The 23,563-nt window shown below is 40.9% G+C and overlaps 1 protein-coding gene across 1 annotated transcript in view; it reads right to left on the bottom strand.

Moving 5' to 3' along the window:
- The window catches only part of ofcc1 (orofacial cleft 1 candidate 1), a 92,365-nt gene that overhangs the window by 30,910 nt on the left and 37,892 nt on the right, over positions 1 to 23,563 (bottom strand). Inside the window, exons 19-21 of the mRNA XM_086192359.1 lie at positions 6,931 to 7,176; positions 4,505 to 4,757; positions 3,950 to 4,113 (exon numbers count right to left, since the gene is read on the bottom strand). Of these exons, the coding sequence (XP_086048485.1) occupies positions 3,950 to 4,113; positions 4,505 to 4,757; positions 6,931 to 7,176 (663 nt within the window). The remainder of the gene's footprint in view (positions 1 to 3,949; positions 4,114 to 4,504; positions 4,758 to 6,930; positions 7,177 to 23,563) is intronic.

The raw sequence follows: 23,563 nt of genomic DNA, 5'->3' as shown, positions 1-23,563 counted from the left end.
GGTGCATGTGTGGGAGTCAGATCCTGGGATAGTCTTTTCTGTTGATGCTGAGCTTCAAAGACGGCAGATACAACGGACGTGCTGGTTGCAGATGTGTCTGGAGAACCCGGCCTGAGTCACAAGCAAACATTTGGCACAGCAGAAGGCATATTGATTCACACCTCTAGATGAGCACACATTTTCTCTTGCCACACAAGGGTGCATAAAGCCAAACCCTAAAAAGAACCACCATGTCTGTAAAGAAATGCCTTGGCTGACCATCAAAACCAGCAGACCTTGTGCCCTTCCGTAGAGAATCTAGCCTGTCAGAGGGTAATCAACTCTCAAATAAACCCAACATCAAGGAAACAGAGATTTAGACAAGAAGCTGGCACAGAGCTTTGAACTCAGCATCATTCCCTATCGCTCTTGGGAGAGGGATGTTTGTAGAATTTTGACCTCAGACACAGGAATAGCATGCATTCCTTTTCATTCTACATTTGAATTGTGCTTCTCATTCATTTATGCAGTCTCGCTCTAAGAGGAATTCAACATCTTTGCATGTTTGTGCTTCAATACATGTCCATTTCCTTCGTTGTGGAAGTGCCCTGAATTTAAGTATGTGTTTTGTATATCTGGGACATGACCTGGATGATAAAGCAGCCGTGGGTTCCTCTTCAATATAGGGGTCAACGTACAGATATTATCGCTATATTTGAAAGAATATCCATGACAACTGGTTGATTAATAGCAAAACAGGGATGTAGGCAGCAAAGACATGTTATTTCTGCGTTATACCGCACATACAATCTTATGCATTGTGTCAAGCAAGTATTTATTGAGTTGACGCCCATAAAAATATCTGTAATGATACGCTGAATCAGATTTCAAGTAGTATTCAAGTGCCTAACTAAAATGTCATCACTGAATGTAACATATTTATACAAGGGGAAGATGAACAGATCATATAGGCCTTTGAGAATAAAAAAATACATTCCAACTGTTAACTGTCTGCATTTGTGGACTGAAGGCTATAGTACCCCACACAACAGTAGAACCATCACTAAGTCACTAATTCCTTTCCAACATATACTGATTTGGCGGTACCACCATTATTAACGTCACATCACCGTTTCTAGCGTTGGTAAAGTTTCAAAGAGGACAGAGGTGTAAAACCCATCACTGATTTGTATTTTTGCAGCCAGTGAATAAAAGCTCCCTAAAATGTAATTAAAAAAGGATAACAGTCCATTCTATCTATACATATAGCCTGAGGCGCTTTTTTAGAAATAGGTCACGCTCTGTGTCAGAGCCCCTTCCTTGCAGCCAATAGGAAACTGTAACCCATAAAATTATCAGCCTTGCTTCAGCCTCGTGGCCTACATTCAATACAAACCCGTGTGGCGGTTGAGTGGCAGAAGTCATTATTCCCGGCTGCTGTTTTAATATTGTCCATTTAGCTGGAGCCCGATAAGCGTCCCGCTTACTGAAATTAGATGGCACCCTCTTCTTGGCCACCAATCTCAAACTGATTAATTCAATAAGGGTTTTCTTACATTTGAGCTGTTAATGGAATTTGGTCTCATGCAAGGGTGGGAGAACACACCTTGAATGAATACTGAGTTACATGATCCAGTCATTTATAACTCGCCCTTCTACTTTTGTACTTCCGTGCTCCAAAAATGATGTCCTTCTATTATATCCAAAGTGTCATATTCATCTTTTAAACTGTAAATTCTGGATAACTGGTTCTGCAGAATGCAGTGTCATTATTCTTTAATTGTATTGATGAGTAAAAGTACAATGTTATGGACAAGCTGCCTAAGCGTTTTTTTCCACACTTGTTATTGCAATGCGTACTGGTCAGACGTGTCTGTGACATTAGTAAGACAGTAACTACAGGGTCCTGGTGAGCTCACACCTCTACCACAGTGAACTCAGACAAACCTCATGTACCTTTTTGCTATGTAACACAGATTTGGCCAAAAATGTAACGTATTCTTCCCGGACCCATGCTACACCCTTCCACCTAATTTGGTGAAATTTGGATAGTTTTTTTCTTATTTAATCCTGCTAAAAGAGAGACAAATACACAGAGAAACAACTGCTACCAAAGGCCGGTGTTACCTCCTGTGAAAGGATTTACAGAAATAACATCTGATGTTGGACAAAATTTGTTTGTTTGGTTTTTTTTTGCTTTTTTTTGTCTACAAGAGCTGCTAGAGCATATTTCTTCTTGCTGTAAATAAATAATGTAAAAGAACAGGACGTTTGGCTTGGATTGATATTGATCAAATTCAAACAACAAAATAACACTTGCAGTGTTTTATTGCAACCAGATCCACAGCATCTCATCCAAAGGGTTTTGGTACAGTTGCTTTGGACCACACCTCAATGGCAAATGCTGATTTCGGATAAACTTCCCTGAGTGGGGAATCCAGGATTTAAAAAATAGGTGTGACAACAGTTTTTACATTTATTTATTGATTTTCAGTGTTCTTCTCTTTATAGGAAATAAAGGCTTGGTAGACTACTTTTTTTTTTTTTTCCCAAAACAGTCCTTACAGATCTAACAAATACGAACTCCACCATGAGTGACCCCAATCTCCCAGACATGAGTGGAGCATACGGAGCTTTCAGATGTGGTTCCCCTCTGTAAATTCACAGTCCATTTCAATATGTATGAAGCCTTCAGTGATACCGGCCAAGCAAAACCCTCAACCGAATAGGATCATGTAAGAGGGTTACATGTTCACGCCATATCAAAACACGTTCGAACTTTTCAATTAGTCACACGTTCAATTTCCCAGCCAATTCCAGAGTATGGTACAGTATATCTAAAAATGCAACAGTGTGTTAAAAGGGTGTATTTCTGCTACTGTGTGTATGTGTGAGTTTGACGCATAACTGTAAAAGTAATTCCACTCGACTTAAAAAAAAAAAAAAAATCAAAAAAGAATTAAATAATCTCTTCTGTAGTTTTTATTGTGCTTTTTTGTGGACAGAGAAGGATGAGAGGAAATAGCTGAGCAGACATCATGAGGCTACAGGAGTCTGAACGGGTGCTTGTATATAGTGGGTTACTGAGTGGGTATTGTCAGACAGTACCTAAAGGCTGGGTCAATCTAGAAATATCCAAATGATAGGTCTCTGCTCCCACCACTTAAGCTGAACTCTAGTGATTCTCAGCCACCAGGAAAGTCAGTGTATGCATGTAAAAATTAGCTGAGCCAACTAGGGGGGGAAAAAAGGAGGATGGAGTGTATTTGTGGGACATTAGGATACATGTGCATGAGCGTAATTGTTGCTGTTATCACCTTCAGTTTGAGCTAGAATTCAAAGTTTATACACTACCCTATGAATACTATATAGAGCTGAAGAGGACTTTTGTTGCGTCTGCTTTTAAAGTTACCAAATTTAACAAGTCGAGCGCCATTGGTTGTCACTTCGTATGAACCAGGAAGATGAAATCTGCTGGTTTTCAGAGACTGTATTAAAATAATTTGGAAGTGAAATTTTCTTTGCTACGGAGATTATGTTTTGCTGTCTTCCTCTTTTTTTCTTTTTTTTTTTCTATTCCTCTTTTAACATTTAACAGGCTTCACCAAAACTACAATTTTCACTGAACTTTGTGGCAGATGAGGCATGGGTGAGGGAGAACCCACTGAAAAAAAGGAGATCTGTTTAACATAGCAACAACAAAAAAAACCTTATTTGTTTATTCATTTATCTGTTTTTAACTTTTGGTTTGGATGAGTTAATCTCGGCTGAGGAAGGAGCTCTCTAGTGATTTCTTTTTTGTAACTGGGGCACTTTCATATTCTTCGTTTGGTGGTACATGATGTGAAAGGTTATTCCTGTTCGTGTCAGTTGCTCAGCAAGACATAAACAACTCCAAGCGGATCAACAAGACTGAATTCATTTCTTTGAATGAGCAAACGACGTGAACAATTCTTTGCGGGCGTCTCACCTGAGCGTGTATATGCCAAGGATGGTGACGGACAGAAGGAAAATGACGGCGTAAAGGAAGAGAGTGATGATCACCCCTGCAGCCCCTGACCGGTCAACTCTGTAGAAGTGCCAGAAAAGTTTGGCTGCATCACCCACTGGCCTGTCTGGACTGTAACTGAGACGCTAAGAGGGAAAAAAGAACTTAAGAGAACAATAAAAACAGGCAAACTTTGATCAAAAATGACTCATGGATTAATTTTCCCATTCCTGTACGTGTTCTTAAATCAAAGCCTACTACATATGGTGTCAGAACATGTTTTACAATGTAGTAGGAATTAGAGGTTGATATTTTTTTGCCCGAATTAGTATCATAACACTCTAAATCATTTCGCATTCCCTCTGCCTGACAATATCCATCCCTCTGCCAAAAAAAGACACCCATCTAACCTTGCACATTTTTTTTTCACTCCCTCTCTCCCCTCCCCATATTTTGTAATCTAAAGTCACTTTGCCAAGATAAAGTGAACTCCTATTTAAAGTGCACAAGTGTCCAAGTTATTTTTAAGTGACTTACCCCGAGGATGGCGTCCACTGCAAAGACTGCCAGGGGGTTGAGGACTGTCCACACTCCCTGAGCCATGATAAACTTTGACGTGAAGGAAGGGAGTGAGCCAAATATCTGTTGACAGCCCCATCTGATCAGAACCAGCAGGAACATTACTGCATTCAAGGTCAGGGGACCCACCACCACCATCGCCAGCTCCTCCCGGGTGTGGAGCAAAGAACTCTGGTATACGAGGTCCACCGTGTGTGCGTGGAACTGGAATCTGGTGGGAGAGGAGGCGGGTGATGTGTGTGAATTATGTGCATGTGTCAATATGCATGTGGACGATTTGTGCTTGTGGAGCTGTGCAGCCCAAGGGCGACTGGTTCCAGCAATTCACGCACTATATCATATTATTTGTGGCTGATTCAATCATATTTAATTAGTTTGATGACAATCAACGTTTGCTGCTTCGCTCATCTGTGCTTGCTCACCATTTACAAGTGAAATCTCGTAAGAGGACAGAAGTATCACCACCTATACGAAAAAGATCAAATATATCAAAAAGTATCTTTCGCTCATGCAACAAATATTTCAACCTGTGCTACCGAGCTTTCAAAACACCCTAATGTAAGCTAGTCCTCCATTTACAGCAAGCCTCATGAGTTTCTTAATCTTCCCATCAGTCAGGAGGAGGCAAAGCCAACGGTGAGATAGGAGAGGTCCAGTTTTTGCTCATTAAGCTCCATCTGATTTGCTCTAAAAGTCAAGCGCCTTTCAGATTCTCTTCATTAATCTCACTGAAGAGGTCCATTGGTCTTTTAGCTGAAGCAAATCTCCTAATACACACACGTTACCTATATTTTACTTTTTGTGCGGTGGTAAATAGACAGCTTGGAACAGTTTTTAAAAACTGTAATATGCATGTTAAGATGGATTGAAACTACCCAGGAATATAACAGATAGTATGAGCTTCTAGTCTGGCAGCAAACACGACTTTCATTAGGAGGAGAATTAATAGGACACAAATGAGAGCTGATTTAATTGTGATCATTTTTTTGCGAACCATGACAAATTCCTTGATTTTACGAACTACAGTTCAGAAGACAGACCTCCACTTGCATTGTAGTATTTTTCACAGTATTGCTACATTTACTGACAGCGAGTCTCATAAACGTGAATGAAACTGCAGAAGAGGGAGCCAATAGCAAACTTTAGCTCCACCCTAGTTTTTTTTCTGATCAGCGTGTAAGCAAGAATATTTATTTTCTTTGACAGCTTACTGGAATTATTTCTATAATAACAGCGGAATATCAAGTGCACATGTAAATATGACCCTGTTGTACATTGTTGTCCGCATGGGTGAGGATTACGAGGATCAGAGGAGGAAAAAAGAACCAGAAAAGAGGCAAAAAAAGGGGAGGCTGAGCCAGAAGGGAGAAGGGAGGGTGGCCTGTCATCACAACCGCCTCCCTGACAGTCACTCCTGGTTTCGCTCTCTCGCTGGGCACAAAAGCTCTGGCCCTGGCATGGAGAGAGAACTGCTCGAAGGGGGAGTAGTAGATTCGGACATGTGGAAGTTGTCATCCGACGATGACCCCCTCTGTTTTCGCATTTTCGATTTTTCACCTCTTATCCGCCCCCTCAGTCCATCCTTTTTTCATTGGGCCACATTTTTTTCACCCTCTCTCCCTCCCTCCCTCCGCCATCCTCTATCACTTTCCATGACTTAACATGTGATGTTTGCACCACCATGTTATTGTAATAAAACCCTGCTTGTATGCATGTTTGCAGCCAGCCCTTTTTATGGTGATAAATTAAATCGGCACCATATGCCAATGAGATGTGATTTAACAGTTCTGTAGTATCTCACTGCCATTTATTCTCAATGCTGTGTAACAAATAATAACAATAAATTCCTTCCAAATAATGTAGCGTTTTGGGAATTAAAGCCGTGTGGTGAAATCAACAAACTCCCCCAGCGATGGGTTGTTAATATTGAGAGAGTCTTGTTAAAATGTTAATGGGGGGATTCCAAACAGATGATCTGGGTGTATCTGGCGTATGTGTACATGTTTGTCAACACACACACACACACACACACACACACACACACACACACACACACACAGACAGAGTGTATCCTCTCCCTGTCCCATTTCAACATGCTTTTCATGTGTGTATCAGTTGTGTAATGAATTCTGTATGTGCATGTATCTGAATCTGCAATTTGCCTGCACTTCAGCAATCTATGTATGTATCTGTCCTCCATGTAAAGGGATTTCAGTCAACAGCTCTGTGTGTGTTCAAAAAGTGTGTATGTGTATACATCCATATGTACTTCCCCACCCTTTCTGAGTGTATCTGTGTGTGTGTGTGTGTGTGTGTGTGTGTGTGTGTGTGTGTGTGTGTGTGTTAGTGTGCGTGCGGGATGATATCAAAGGAAGCAAACTCACTTGTTGACAGGAACTGCTATGGCCTGGAGGAAGAGCCACTGGCTGCAGTAATGCAGGTAGAGCCTCACAAACCACATCAAAGCCAGCAGCAGCATAATGAGGCCGAGCTGCTGAACACAGCCCCGCCAGCTACTATACACTTGTTGTTGCCGTGGCAACAGCAGGCCCAGCTCGGACGGCAGCATGCAGAGGGCCAAACGGGCTTGGTCGGACAGTCGCGAGGATCCAGGTCCACTCAGTGCTGTTCTGGAGAAAGGAAAAAAATAGGAGCAACACCAGAAGTTACGCATGATCTTGGGTTATTAATTAATTATTTCCAATATTCTTTAATCTTTATGTCTATTAGCATTTTAATCAGTATACCAGATTTAATGATATTCCTATTTTTATCAGTGGAGTCTGATTTAAATTATAACCCAATAACACCATGTTTATTTTTCCAGTTACAACATCCATTACACTTTGTGCTCATGCTGTTAGGAACGTCCAGCTGTCCGTGATGCTGGGCATGATACTGACTACACGTGCGACAACAACAGGCTAAAAATGGGCGTACCGGTGAACATGGTTACTGCTCCAGTCCAGAGTGAGCTACAGTCTACCCATATGGACCCTTTTTGGAGCCCATCAAGGGCCCATCATCAACCCATCTGGGCTAAACTATGAGGGGCGTCTATGAAAACTGAGGACAATGTTGGCTGGGGCATTTGTTATTGTCTGGTTTGGTTTTGGACGGGGAAAAAAAAAAAAAAAACTCATCATGACACTGGAACCAGAAACAATGCTCTCCAATGCTGCAATGTGCAAATGTGGCTGGAAACTGCAAATGTCCAGTGCCATCAAACACAAGCTAGGGTCTTACTCGTGCAAGGCAGGTGACTAAAAACAAAATCACAAGACAAACACAAGAAGCAACCACCCACAGTTTTCACCTCCAGCTGCCAAAAAGAACTGTTTTCTTATGAAGGTGATTTGAACATCATTTATATTTTGGACAGTCCACTGGCATAGTGAGGGTGCCAATACATGGAGCTATGACTAAATCAAGCATTGCACAAAAGACCGGTCTGTTGAAGCTTCTGCAGCAACACAACATAATATTATCTCACAAAGTGACGTCATGACCGATCACGCATTTCAGGTCGATCACAGAGGCAAGTAAATGACACATCCTAGCTAAATGTCGTCACCAAAGATAAAGAATAACTACTAAATGAAGCCTATTTTAAGATTTGTGACACGTAAAGCAGTGCAACTGCACACTGACTTTACAATATCGTATGTCTGTGGCTTTTCTGGGAGTCACAAGATGTAGCTGTAATGTAGCCGAACAGCTGGTTAGCTTTGTTTATAGAATATCTCAGACTGAATTCACCTTTTTGATCTGTACAACATCCATGTAGACACCTGTGGTGCTTTAAAAATACTATGCTGCTTTTTCGTAAATACATACTTTCCATGGTGTTACTCGCTGTATTCAGATGGTTTTTTTCTATCATTGCCTATAACATTATAGGTAGGGAAATGTAGCACACAAATTGGCAAACATTGGTACATGTACACAAATGCACTCTCTCTCACACATGCACACAAACATATGCACGCACACACACGCGTGCGTGCGCACACACGCACACACATAAACAGATAGATAGATATCCCTTCCAGCAGTGCTCAGCTTCCCTCAGCACCTCTGACTCCTCTGTGACGCCCTTTGTCAGTCTGCTCAGCTATTCCCTTTCATATAGAGGGCACAGATGGAGCAGCAGAGGAGAGCGGGGAAGAGGCGAGAGAGAGACAGAGAGAGAGAGGGAGAGACAGAGAGAGGGAAGGGGGAATGAAAGAGAAAGAGAGAGACGGACAGACAGACAGGCAGACAGTCACAACACATCAGAGTGGGCTCGTAATGGCCGTGCATTTAAAATATCAAAATTCATACGCATACAACAGGGCTGAGGTTGTCAATATTCAACATGCAGAGACACAATCTGCACATGCAAACAGAAGGAAGTGACCCCTATTGTTTGGCTGATCGTAATTAGACCCGTCCTAAAGTAGGTGTTTATAGAGGAGCCACGCTAAGCATCAGAGTGTGACTTAAGGCCTTTGCCTGTGGATATCTCTGTGTCTCACCACTGTGTCCCAGAACACAGTTGGAATTCACTTTGTAGTGTGTATCTAGGGAAAATACTACACTGCCTAAAGATGAAAAAATGAGACGGAAAAAAAACCCAGAATCAATTGTCTTTCTCAACACCCCCCCCCCCGCCTACCCAATAAATTAGGCTAGAATTACATCCAGCATTACTTTATCTAACTTTAAGCAAAATCAATGCATTTTCTCCTCTACTCCCGCTGAAATGGGCTAAGTTTAAAACTAGCGACCCTCTCGTGATGTGGGCACACACACTCTCAGAAGCGTCGGGATTGTTTGAAGTTCTTTCGCGGATGCACGAGTGGTGCTTTAGTGTGCAGCACAAGAGGGAGATTCATTCAGAAAATACTTAGTCAGCTGTTTGGAAGTGATAAATATTCATAGCATGGCTGAAATCAACTCAGGGATAAAGGATAAACATCGATCATAAAGATCAGTTGCCAGTGACTTTTACGCACAGAGTTACAGTTTTTATCTTGAGATCAGGGACATGTTCACAGTAGCGTTCATTTTGGCAGCTATTTCTTAATTTAGTTGTAGTCCTGTGTCAAATGGCATTGTTTGTTGAATCATATTTAGGCTGAATTGAATGTCTTTGTGAATTTACGAAAACGGTGAGTCACTTGAAGGCATATAACACTGTTAAAAATATCACTTGAATGTATCTCTTCATGTTTTAATCTTTTGACGAAACTCCTGCTGTTTAGGCTAGTTTTAGCCAAGGGAATTAACACCACAGTGCGCAGAGTAGCAAAAGCAGCAAAATGGGGGTGTGAAAGAGTTGGAGATTTTGAAATATCAAAATGGCCTATTTATTTCAAAACATAAAAACAGCATTGAAGAGATTTAATATCTGCTATTCTTCGTTACCGTATTTCCTTGTACTCATGTATAATTGACTCAAACGGTCATTATCCAGAATCTTTTGAAGAAATGGCCTCATGAAAAACGGAAACCACCAATGGCGCTTAGGATTTAAACGAGAGCTTCTCAAAATAAATGCATTTCAGATTGCAGCAACAAAAACCCATTTTTCTGTATGACAATGAAGTGTGCAATTTGAGTGTCAAACTGTTTGTTTAACCGGGATTTTGAAGCCTTAAAAACCGACACAAAGACGACATTGTTGGGGCAAACGTGTGTCCTTGCTTCTTTATTATTGTGATAAAAGCTTTTTTATTCTCTTCCAAGCTTTATCACGACTTGCCTCACTGTGCGGTATAAAACTGCTTTCCCGTGTGTCTGCAAAAGTGGAATTATTGAGTAGACAAAAAAAGCAGTGTGTCACAGACACAGGCAAGATGCTACCCTGTCAAGTGGCATTAAATGAAAACAGTAAATCCAACCTGACGCCCATCCTTCATATAATGAAGATATTGATGATGCATGAAAGAAGAATATTTTTAGATGTCTTCATGTGGCAGCTTCTTCCAAAGGAAACTGGTAACATGATGTGAAATCTGTTATCGCCACTGAATTGATTTCATTATGGCACCTCCAATTACAAAAGTACAATAGATAAAAAGAGGGAAAGGCAGGGGGTGGAGGTGTGGGTTTTCCATCTTGTAGGAACGAAAGATGTTTCATTCCAATATCACAGCTTGTCCCCTGAACGACTGATAGCATGTGGCGTAGCGGCCCAGAGATGAAACTAACCATCTCAACAGGCATGCACTGGCACATAATACTGTGTTTTAATTGTACTTAAAACGATTCTGTGAAATCTGGGCCAGAAGCTGTTCCCTCATTATCTTAGTTTGGATATATGTTTGTTGTTCATTCCTATTTCATCAAAGAACATTGCAAAAGGACTCATCATCCTCTCCAAACGTAGTGTGCCAAGGTCTGTAAATACGATTTAACTAGCATACATCTGTCAGCCATTGGATCTCCTGGACTGGTTTGCCCAAAACAGGAGTCTTAAAAATAGCACAAAGTGAATAGCAAGTACAGACACGTACTAAGGCTTTAAAATGCATGGGTAATGAGATGGGGGGGGGGGGGTGCATGGAATACAGTGGCATGTTACATTATAAATAGCAGATTTATGGTGAGAAGTCTGCAGGGCTGAGGAGGTAACCCTCAGAATCCCTTCCCATAGCCCTGGTTGCTTAAACCCTCCAGTCTAAGGCCACTTTAAGTATCGGACTTATCCCTTAATTTTGAGGATTAAGTTATTTTCTGTCACTTTTTTATTTAGGCCACTGGCATTGTTTATTTAAAAGAAAAAATAAAACACCCATCTTTCCTCACATAGTCGAAGAATGGTTTGCTATCGGGGGAAGTAGAGAAAGCAAAGATATAGTGTGAAAATAGACTTAAAAGATTGACAGATAACGTGATTGTTTTCTTAGTGGCCCAGATGCATGAGTGTCGTGGTGATTATGGAAGTGTGATTATCTGAGGTGTCGAGAGATGGCACTGGAGATACCGCTTCTTTGTTTACAATTCATCTTTGGAGAATGCTGATAATGCATTTGTTTTGGATTGTGACATTATCTGTCACTTGGTTACACAACCAGCTCCTCTGTGAGAAGCTACAGTATAAAAGGAAAATATATAAATAGATATAGATATATTTAAATTTATGTGAAACTTAGTTTGTTTCTCGTAAACTTCTGTTTGTGTGAGAGAAAAAAAACGTCAACCCCGAACCGAGAAAGAATACAAATCCTCCACCTGACCTAAAAAGGTGTGACCAAGTGTATTTTTGCTGTATATAATATAAAAACCAGTGAAGCTGATGTAACAGATGTAGAGCACAGAGTCAATGTACAATCGCAAATATATACATGCTAAATGAGCTCTACACAGGAGGGATCTCAAAAAATACACCACTAGGACCTCTTGACATAGCATGGTGGCGGCATATACTGTTTTCTTTTTTCCCCGTCTTAAATCTTACCAGACCGAAGCAGCGTGATGAAAATTTGTCCAGCTGTCTTAAGAATCTGATGTCAGTGAATAATGATAAAATCAAGCTTTTTTTTTTAAACTACTAAACAACATTAACTGCCTCTCAGAGCGCTGCATCATAGAATGCGGATTTTTGTCTTTTCCACCATGAAAAATGATCCAAATTGATTTTCGACTGGGAGGCGGCACGGTGGTGCAGTGGTCAGCGCTGTCGCCTCACAGCAAGAAGGTTCCAGGTTCGAGCCCTGGCTCCATCACAGGATCTTTCTGTGTGAGTCTCCATGTTCTCCCTGTTCCTGCGTGGGTTCTCTCTGGTACTCCAGCTTCCTCCCACAGTCCAAAGACATCAAGAGGGGACGAGGCTGATTGATACTCTAAATTGACTGTAGGTGTGACTGTGAGAGTGAATGGTTGTCTGTCTCTATGTGTTGGTCCTGTGATGGACTGGTGACCTGTCCAGGGTGAACCCCGCCTCTCGCCCGAAGGCTGCTGGGATAGGCTCCACCCCCCCCGCAACCTTTAACAGGATAAGTAGTAGAAAATGGATGGATGGATTTTCGATTGACGCTAATAACAGCATTACTATATCAAATACTAGTAATGTCAACAGATGTCACACCACCGACACACAGTCTCATAACACGAGACATCTGAAAACAGGTAGATGTTAAGGATGAAGGGTGGCGAGAATGGACCCTCAAAAACCCACAGTCCTTATATTTTGCCGGCCATGATGGTCATGTCCTCCGCAGTGAAACCAATTTTGTTTTTTAAATGTTGCAAATAACTTGCGTAACACAGACAGAGCCGTAGTGGATGGAAAATAAAAGATTTTGTCTGACTGTGTCTTTGTCTGATTGTCACTATTATTTACACGTTGCTGGTAGGACATTGTTTACAGGTACTTCTGATGTCACCGACAGTTTAAAGAGCCGAAGTCTTTGCTTCTGCAATGAAGGATTTTTTTTTTTCTTAACCCTCAAATTGTCTCCATGCACTTTGAGGAACACAAACTGTGTGATTCACTCTTTACAACACCAGAGAGGGTTGTCTACACCGTTGTCGACTGTTTGGCGTCACTGTCAATATGTGTAGGTATTCATGTATGTATTTGGGACATCTTTACATTTTGCATTGTGGCCGTTTATCTACACATCTGCAAAGATGAGATGCAGATTTACTTGACATGCTAACCACATTAGCTTGGCTGCACAGACATGAACACATGCACATATATTACAAGTGTCAGGCTGAGTCTGTATTACGTACAGATGCTATTACATGAGTATGATCATTAAGATTGTTTACTGCATATACACAGAAGCATGCATACTTACAGTTTAGTGTATAACTGGGTTTGCACAGGTGGGGCATAAATACTGCAATAAGTTTGGAAACTACACAAAGTGGAAATCACAAAGAAACACACTCCTGTAAGATGTATGAAATGATAATCATTGGGCACTGGACCCTGAATGTGTGTGTGTGTGTGTGTGTGTGTGTGTGCGCGCGCATAAAAGCAAGTTGAACATTACAGGACTACATGCCTGCAAGGCTTTTTATATAATTGAGTCATTTTTATACATCTTGTGCAAAGTTTTATTCACAACAGGACCAAAAATTGCTTCAGATTTAACTTTGTGTTTGTTCACCCTCCCTCTCCTGACCCTTATTTTATTTGTTCTAAAAACAATCCCTTCAACATTTTGAATCTTTATAAGCTTTTTTTTTTTTTTTTTTTTACACAAAGACCTTGGCAAATGAATATACATAAATGAGTCTTATTGACAAAACTGCAACATAGTGGCCAGTATTTGGGGTGTAGTTAAAAGAGAATTATGGAATAGTGACTCAGCTGCAGAACTGGAGTCCATCACCATGTAATTAAAATAGTATAACGATGCACCAGTGAATTATCTGAATTATTTGCAGCTGACAGGCAGAGGAAGAGAGCATAATCAGGAGCAGTGAAAAAAATATGTTGCGCTTAATTAGGAAATCCTTGTTTGACTTATAGTTGGCTGCTCATTTTTACAATGTGAGGAAGGTTCCCACGTGTAGGCCAGCATGGGAAGACCGTAGAGAAGGATAACCAGCTGGAGGTGGGTGAGATACACCGGTGAAATGTGAAGCCAAGCAAGCAACAGAGAAAAAAAAACTATTGAAATAACATGTTGGTAATGATTAAGACCTGAAAGTTATGTCGCCTGCCAATTTTGACAAATATTTCTTTCCATTAATTCTCAGCCTTGGCATGAATTTCCACAGGACCCGGATGTATCACGTGCCGGATGCAATGCTGATCACGTCTGTCCTCCGCAAAGCTTTTTTATTTTAACTGGCATCGTTTCAGTCATGTTGCCTTTTGCCCGCTTGGCTTTGCTAACTTTTTCCGATTCTGTTGATTTCTTCGTGTTTTATGTGTTTGAATCATGTGCAAGTAGAATATGCGCTCATGTGTTCTTATTTACTGTCTGTTTTTGAAATCGGGAGTTTGCGCAGTGTTTTACTTGGAAAATTGAGCAGATTCACTGTGCCATTAGTGTGGGGGCTTCCTGTGTGGCTCGATCTGCACTGTGCAGGTTGGCTTGCCATCCATCAAACATTGGCATGCTATGTACTTCTCAAGAAGCAGTAATCACCTCCAGGTGCTGTGCCGTTCATGACACAGCCGCGTCTGGTGGAAATTTGGGATGAATCCTCCTGTCCTGTCAATTGTCCATTTAAGTTTTTGTCATCCTGTTCTTGTCTGTTCAAATCTTACATTTAGTCTCATCTTCAAGCTAATTCAATCTTTAAGTCAATGAAAATTGACACTGATGTATTGGTGAGATTTAAATGTATTTCTTCTAGTTTCAGTCTTTGGACTGCAACGCACCTTTATTCTAGTCAGACTTTTGTCTTTTTATTGTTGTAATTTTCAATCCAGTTTTAACCAACATCTGAAAAAGAGCAGGTGATAAGTGTCGTTATCGAGTGGACACACTTTCACTGTGTGCTGGTGTTAAATGCTGTCAAAAAGATATGGTCCTATTTATTTTTCTGCAACAAAAATGACATGAAATATTAAGAAATATTATGATATTAATGCATATGAAGGTCCTGTAACACGAGCAAACAGTGTGCCTTTGTAGCAGCGTAAACGCAAACACTGGTTGGGTTTGGCTTAAAATACAAACTGAATATATGATGGCTTGAAATGCAATGCAACATCTCGCAAAAAAACAAACACGGTTTTGTCACCAGAAAAAAAATCGACGCAAACGTCTTGATGGTTCGTGCAGTTCGAATTACAATGACTTCTCATGACTCCAAGAGTGAATGAGAACAATCTGCTTAGGAATAACTGGCAAGAGCTGCTAGGAAATGGTGAACATACAACAATACAAACCCAACCATCCTGACCTCCACACTGCGGACGTGATGAACAACTGATGCGCTTACTTTTTGTTGGAAAGCAGTATATACCATACAGTATTGTATATCACAGTGCACATTTGATGTTTTACAACGTAACTCTTAACTCAAACTCTGCTATCACCCAAATGCATGAACGAACACACACACACACACACACACACACAGATTTGATGAGGGGATAATCAACCTGGCTAAACACATCCCTCCTGCTAAAATGTGTTTTTGACTTTTCACACACCTTGGAATAGTTTAGATGTATACATGAGGTAGCTGTTTCATTGTTGAGCAACATGTGGTGTTTTTATGGAGTGCCTGACTTAGCACGAGAGGGGATTAAAACATGGAAATGGCAGGTCCCTTGGTGTGTCATAAACGAGGGTGGAAACATCTCCGATGCACATGCACCTGGGATCAACAAACACGCAGGGACTTCCCGAGCACTGGTTATACATACAGCTACCAGTATTACTACCATAATGTTTTTAAAATGACAAACAGGTTGTTTTCCCCTCATTTTTTTATGATTTATATTTTTATATACCCATAAGGACAAATAAGAAATGTTCAGTTTGGGAGCGGCATACAGGGAGGAGTGCTGCGGAGGCTGAGTATAGGCCTCCAGAGAGTTGCAACAGTATTTAAATGGATTTCACTCCTCTGACCTTGTCTCATAACTGCAGGACATTGTCACCAGAGAGATAGAGACTGAGGAAAAAGATGGAGCGAGAAAGATGGAGAAAATTAAGAGGTACCGAAAGTGAGATAAAGAGTGAAGTAGAGTGAGTGAGAGAGAGGAAGGGAGTTACAAGCCAAAGAGACTAACTGGATGTTATATGAGAATTCAATTAAGTGAGTGATGGACAGTGAAATAAAGAAAGCAGGAAAAAGTTTTTCCTGTGCTGAGACCTGAAATACTATCAGCCCTCATCATATTTTCTAGCAATACCAGAATTACATCGATAATGAAATAAATGGAAAAAAACCTCAAATTAGAACTACATGCTCTGGAATGTGTGCCTGTTTCGAATTTGTTGTGTATTTAGAGAAATTTCCTCAAGCCGTTCCTGAGAAAGAGCATTCATGTGAAGTCACACTGGTTTTGACCTTTGACCATCTAATTCTGCTCAGTTCATCGTCAAATCACAGTGGATGTTGGAAGCAAATTTGACGACATTCGGTCGTAACAGGTTATTAATAATTGAACATCGGCTGTGCACACGTGAGGAGCGGTGACATTTGACCGTCAAAATCCTTACACATCATCCTTGAGTTCCAGTGGAGGTACCAAATTATAAGAAATTATCTTAAGGCAATTCTGAGAAAGTGTGTTCATGAAAATGGCTTGGGCTTACATGCAGACCTGAAAACATAAGGCAAAGGCAAAGGTTGATGGTGACGTGAGTCAAAGGGGAATTATAGAACAAAACTGCATCAAAGTGTTGAGCGAATCACTTCATAAATCTTAGATGCAATTCCAAAAAGATAACAGTTTCTGAAGCAACGTGTTCTCGCTGAATATTGGAACAATTCGAATAATTTTAGTTCCCATCAATCATTTTGACCCAAAAACATATGAAAATAGTGCCCAAGATTGGAATCAAACAAACAAAAAATTCGAATTGGGGAATGCAGCAAAGCACCCAGGAATATTGCAGGTCATAGTCCGCACCTTAACCTAGAGACTCAGAGGGTGCGCACGGAGTTTCTCTCCTTTAAAGAATCCGACAGCCCACATGTTTTATTGTCTTTTTTGAGAGGATTTTGACATTGAGTGTTATTATACTGCACTACGAAAAATGATGCTACTCTTTGTAGCAAATGCGGGTGTCAATGGAAATGTGCAGTGATGTTGCCTGATATAAAACGGTTCCTGGCAGCTTCAGTCATGGGATCAAAGCCTGTTGCAAATATGAAACAATATTTCTGACGAGGCTGTGAAACAGAACCATAAATAGGCTCAAGGCGTGTATTGGGGTTAGTGTGTTTATATCAGCGATGGAATGTAAGTCAGTACATTTACTGAGTTGTTCAATTTTCTGGTACTTTATACTTCCATCCCACTACATGTCAGAGGGAAATATTGTACTTTTACTTCTCTGACTTTATATCACAGCTAGTTTTATAGTTTTTTTTCTTTTCTTAGATCAACACTTGTTATGTAAAATAGACGCTTAATTTGTTTTATATCATAGCAGGTAAGATTGAAGTGTCTTAAATCAGCCCTTCACAACTTTGCTCACATGTCAATGGTCAACACTCCTACAGTAGCATTTCAAATTTAGCTCTTTTACTGGGTGATTTCTTTTAAACTACTGATACTTGCACACATTTTGCCAGTAGGACTTGCACCTTTTAACTTCAATAAGATTTTGAATGTAGGATTTTTTTAAGGCAAACTTTGACAAAGCACTTTTTCCTGCTTCCACTATGTTTTTAAAATAAACCTCGTATCCCCTAAAATGCCTCAAAACATTGAAGTATTAGAAAAAGGTTAACTGTGGGGTGGCAGTGTACTTATGAGATATGCTGTTCCTTAAACTGGGTGATGTCATGCGTGCATATACATGACTTTATGTAGGAATTGCACTGTGCATCAAATTCTGATAACATCGACATCTACAGCTTGTCATTTGTATTACCACAGCTGCCTGTCAAGGCCGTTTTCCTAAAAGTTCATATTTATTTGCACAGGGCACAGTGCATTAGTCAGTATGTATCTGCATGCTAAAAACCATAACAATCCACTTTTAAACTCTCGGACAGTAGTTTGTTGACTTCTGCCATCTTTTTAGGATGTTTATTTCAGACTGGGGAACAAGTGATTGCAAATGAAGAAAGAGGAGCATGAGGGAAGCATCACCTCTGACCTCACGCTTTCTCTCCTGCTCACAAACACACACATGCAGTACACGCATACACACACACACACACACACACACAAGCTCTCAAGAACACGCAATCACTCATATGCTTTCAGATATAGTTCCTGTCACTTGTCCTCCATATGAAACCCCTCCCCTATGTCTCTCTCTCTCTCTCTTACATGTCTGTGGGAAACACATTCATTTGACCCAGACCACCAATGGGATCACAGTCAGCGCTGACTGACACCCACATCACAGCAGATTACCCAATCATTTGGCAACACTAGCCTGTCAGGGAACTGACAGCTCTGATTTCCATAAAGGAAGGAGCACGATGATTGTGTGAGTGTGCGAGATCCGAAGTGACCCAGAGCATGCTTGTTTCTAAACTGACAAGACCGGAGCGCGTCTGGATGCAGAAATCCTTCACATGTGCACCCGCGCAGTGGTAGCCAGGGGCCTCTCTTTCACATAGGCACGCACGTAGACACACTCCTGCCCCCTCAGCACAGGAAAGAGCCCCAGAAAGCACTGGAGACCCAGAGGTGACCAATGCTGCCATCTCCACCCACCTCTCCTACCAGCATTACATCAGAATTGATTGACCCCTGCACTTGGCTGTGATTTGGAGCTGCAGTATGCATAGGATTGACAGGCTGGAACTCGCTGTTGTTTCAGGTGTTTTTCTCTCATTGTGTGTGTTACTGCGGGCTGATCTATTTCTCTTTAGCAAAGAAATGACCGCTCCACTGCGGGGAGCATGTTATCTATGTGTTATGCCCACGATCCCGAATAATTAGCACCATACAGCCACAGATGAGGATCCTTTAAGTGTAAACTCTAATACCAATCGTAAATGTGAACATGTACAAACAGATGGAGGGCACAGAAAGACAGAGAGAAAGACGCACTCTGATAGGCTCAGTTGGGGGAAATGGGCTGAGAGGAACGTTGGTCCCCAACGAGGCGAGCTAACTGGGGGAAATTAGGTCAGTGTGTTCCGTTTGACTCCACAACAAGAACAGGCTGTTCATGTGTGTGTTTTGACAATACACCTACAGTCCCATACTGGATAATAACATATAGTGCAGGTTTGACTTGTTTGTTTATGTGTGTTTACGTCTGGCCACATGCTGGCCTGCATGAATGTGCACCTAAAGATCCGGCCTGATTACACTCCAGGTGATGAGCATTCACACCTCAGCAGCCTCAGTAAAAGTGTATCAGAAACACACTAAAGAGTAACTTTACAATTTCATCATTTTTTACAGAGTTAAAACAGGGAAGATTAATCATAAAATCATACACAGTATCAAAATAATTTGCAATTTGACACAAACAAATAAATGTCTCTCTTTTGGGACTGGTGAGTGTTTTAGCCTCCAGAGTGAGGATACTCTTTTAGTTTACCCTCCACCTCCCTTCCCCACCCATCTTTGTCTGCACTCTCTCTCTTTTCATGTCTCCTGATCGGGACAAGTCATAATTGATATGAGATTTAGGGGGTATATTTCAGTGTAATTAGAATCTTGATAATTGGACTAATTAGATCTAATTGCTATGTGAGAATGACTTTGATTAAAACAGGTTTCTCTCCTCAAAACCAGAGTAGAGAAAAAGTTGAACGACACTGGTGAGACGATGCTAATGCTAATTTGCAATAATCATGGATGCATGAAAAACAATCACTATTAGCAGGAGAAAAAATAACAGAATTTGTTCCTGTTTTTTCCATCTAATTTTTTCGCACAATTATCAGAAAGATGATGTATGTTTTTGCTTTTGATATTTCGATATATTTTGTTCGGATTTTAAAAAACAAAAAACAAAAAACAGTGACTTGAGTAAGAGTAAGCAGAGGTGGTGAGTGACTTCACATAATAATTTCTTGCATCACTCAGACCCACCATGTAATCCTGCTGTAGTCTTTGTAGCATTTTGTGAGACAAATGTCAGTCAAACTGCTTGGTGGCGCGACTCTAGCATCCAGTGAGTGTTTTCAAACCCTGATTAACCGTGTTTTGCATATTTGGAAGAAAACACTCAAACTGCGCCACAGTAGAAACGGTTGAGAAATGGTTTTGGATGAAATTCTGGAGGGAAACTGTTGTAGGCATGTCATGTTGGCGTGCGTCTTCGCTCAGTCATCGGACCGCAATATGAGTGGAATATTCTAGCAAAGATCTTAATTAGATTAGATCAAAATGCATCTTGGGGTTGTGCAGTCCATGTAAATGCAGTCCGTCCTAAATAGTACAGTGTTGCATCCTGTTTTAGAGCATTTTTTTCACTTCAGGGCAAGTAATTTACATGTTTAAATATTGCTGGATTTGAATGTTCTATCTTAAGGATGTAAATGCAAGGACTGTGAGGTTTGGGGGCCCTCCACCAGGTGTGTGACTGTGTATGAATGAGTGAATGAAACAACATGGCACAGCTTTTCAGCAATGCACAGGCGAAGTTTGATACTGACTGCAGGAAATAATTGAATCAAGGCCAGAAGTACTTTTTGTTTATTTTGGGACATGGCCACTCATTGAATTGGATTAGGTAAGGTAAGGTTCATGGATTGTGTGGTAAAAGTTCTGAATGTCCTTCAAGTTGTGTGTGTCACCCTGGGTTTTTCGTGGCAATAGCTTCTTCCTTTCGATCAAAATGAACACTGGCCAATCCTGAGGGTGTAGCTCTCTCTGTTGAAGTCATACAAGCTAGTCGTGACAAGCGACACCTGTCACTTTGATCCCTATTACCAGAACATCGGTGGTGACGATGACTGCTAGAGTCAAGTTTTGTCTCCCTCTGGTCTATGGACGGCAGAGACGGTAAATTGCCTGGGATTCATCTCTTCAGTTAGCCAGTCCCCTTTTCTCCATATTGCTGTATGATTATTAGTGTTTGCTAAAGGTCAAACAGCGTCTCCTTCTTCCACTCCTCTTTCTCTGCATTAATGTGGTCTTGCCAGATGCCTGTAAGGGTCAGCTCCTCCTTTTTTACCAGAACTTTCAACTCCATCTCGTCAGCGAGCATGGTCATTGACAAGAGTATCACCTGGGTGGAGCTTCGCAGCATTTTTAAGATCTCTGATCTGCTCTTTGAAGCCTTGCAGCAGTAGCATCTAATCGTCCTCATCCATCACAGGCATTCTGATGACCTTTGTTTGTTTGCAAGTTAGCATGTCAAAAACTCTGCTGGAGGTTCCCACCTCAATCTGAGGTGCCTCAGCTCACAGCTTCTGTTGGTCCCCCTGACGCAGGCATTGCAACTGGCTCCAGTGGAGTCACCCTGAGCCAGTACCTCCTTGTGAAACTGCTGATCAAGCTAATTGAATGTGTAGTCCAATGGAACATAATATGTGTAAAGCTAAACCTTTTTTTTTTATTTTCTGGAAATAAAAATGCATAACTTTTCATTATTATCTTCGATAAGAATGAAATTTTCACTTTTCATGATCTATTTTGTCATTTAATCAAATATAGTTTTTAAATATGCATGCGTCAGTGACGCCAGTTCATCCATTTGTTTTGTGTAAACACTTGATTTGCATAAAACCTAATAAAAACACATGCTTTTTAAATCATAAATCAAGTAACTAATTTAAGTACATGTAAGGGAGTAAACAAGGTGGTACGACATATCTCTGCACTTAGTATAAAGTACAGCTTGAAGTAGTGTCTGAAGTGTCAAATTAATTGCATCAGAGCATGTTTACATTTGCTATCCTGTGAAAAAAGGTGGTTAAGATGATACTTAGACATCAAATAAGCTCTGAGGTCGGCAAGAGCCTTTCATGCATGTTCAAACAGATAGAGGGAACTACACACACACACACACACAGACATACACACACCAAAAAAGAGGAAGAATAATCCTGGCTTGTTTTTTTTGTTTGTTTTTTTTCATTTGAGCACTTGCAATTTTTCTGGCAAAAGTCCAGTTTTCTTTTCAGGGGTGACAGTTGATACGTTTTGAGGTTATTCACATGATTCTTTAAATTAGAGAAATCACGCAAAATGGAATGTACAAGTGAAATACAAATCTAAAGAAAGCAGGAAAAATAACTTTCAATATGAAATATTTGTTATTGACGAGACTGACTAATAGACACGCTGCTTTTTGTAAGTTCCCCCGGTCGGATTAGATAAACTTGTTGAGAAATGAAAATGGGAGGTGTTTTTGGAGCGGAGAAGGCATTGTGACTGACATCTTCATCAGATTAATTCATATAACCTGGCAGTTGCCATGCACTTGATGGACAGCTGAATTCTTCCCATGAAGTTGACTTTGAAGTCACACCTGCAGCCACAAATATGACAAATATGTACTGTATGCAGAGGGGGAGTTTTTCTTTTACTATGCTAAGGAGACACTGCATCTTCTGATATATTTATTTTCTTTGTGAATAAAGGGGCTCCTGAATGTGCCATAATGGAAATTGCTGCATTGTGTTTGGTTTTTACATGATTCTTGTAAAATTCCGGCTGAATTTGACTCCTAGTCTTTCCTTGATAATGCATGAGCAGTAGGACGCCCTATAAAAAATCTCAATGAGCTCAGTCTCTTGTGGCTCAATAGATGGCAGTAATATCCCTCAATCACTGCAGCATGAATCCTCATCCCACATGAGCTACATGTACACAGACAAGCGTGCGCACACATACTGTATGCACCAACGATCCAGACATGATGAACACTCTCTCACAAGTCCACGCACACAGATACAAACAGATGCATCAGAATGAAAGACGAGATGGGGGTTACATCACTGTGCAAGTAAAATTTAAAAAAAAAAAAAGTGTAAGCAATTCTGTATCTCTTTCGGTCCCCAGGTGATGAGGAGAAGCCCAGAAAAGTCAAACAGCACAGTGGGAGAGATGCGTGAGTGTGTGACTTTTCTTTTATGCCACTATGAAAGCCGACATTGGCACCTTCTCATTAGGTGAGGGCAAAAAAAAAAAAAAAAAAAAAAAAGCAGCCTTTAGCTTTGATATGCAGTAATGCGTGCGCTTGTAAAGATGAAATCAATAGCGACGCCGTCACAGGGCATGAGTGAAAGCCAGGGCTCCAACTCAACACAATCGTATGACTGACACAAACGTCTCATCTCGTGGAACCCTGCGACTGCTCAGAGGTAAAAAGCGGCACTTTGAATAATTGTGAAAACCATTTAATTGTGTCCCTTTGTACGCAGCCTGCCCGGCTTCTGTGTTCGTTTTGTATTCACTCTCCCTCAAGATTGTCCCTGTGTCGTCATTTGTTGGCAGGATACGCTGGTAATCAT

This window comes from Aulostomus chinensis, chromosome 21, assembly GCF_037954235.1.
Source record: "Aulostomus chinensis isolate RoL2024-O1b breed Wild chromosome 21, RoL_Achi_v1.0, whole genome shotgun sequence".
Classification (NCBI taxonomy): Eukaryota; Metazoa; Chordata; class Actinopteri; order Syngnathiformes; family Aulostomidae; genus Aulostomus; species Aulostomus chinensis.
The sequence above is the reverse complement of the archived record's forward strand: the minus strand, read 5'-3'. Positions and strand labels throughout refer to the sequence as shown.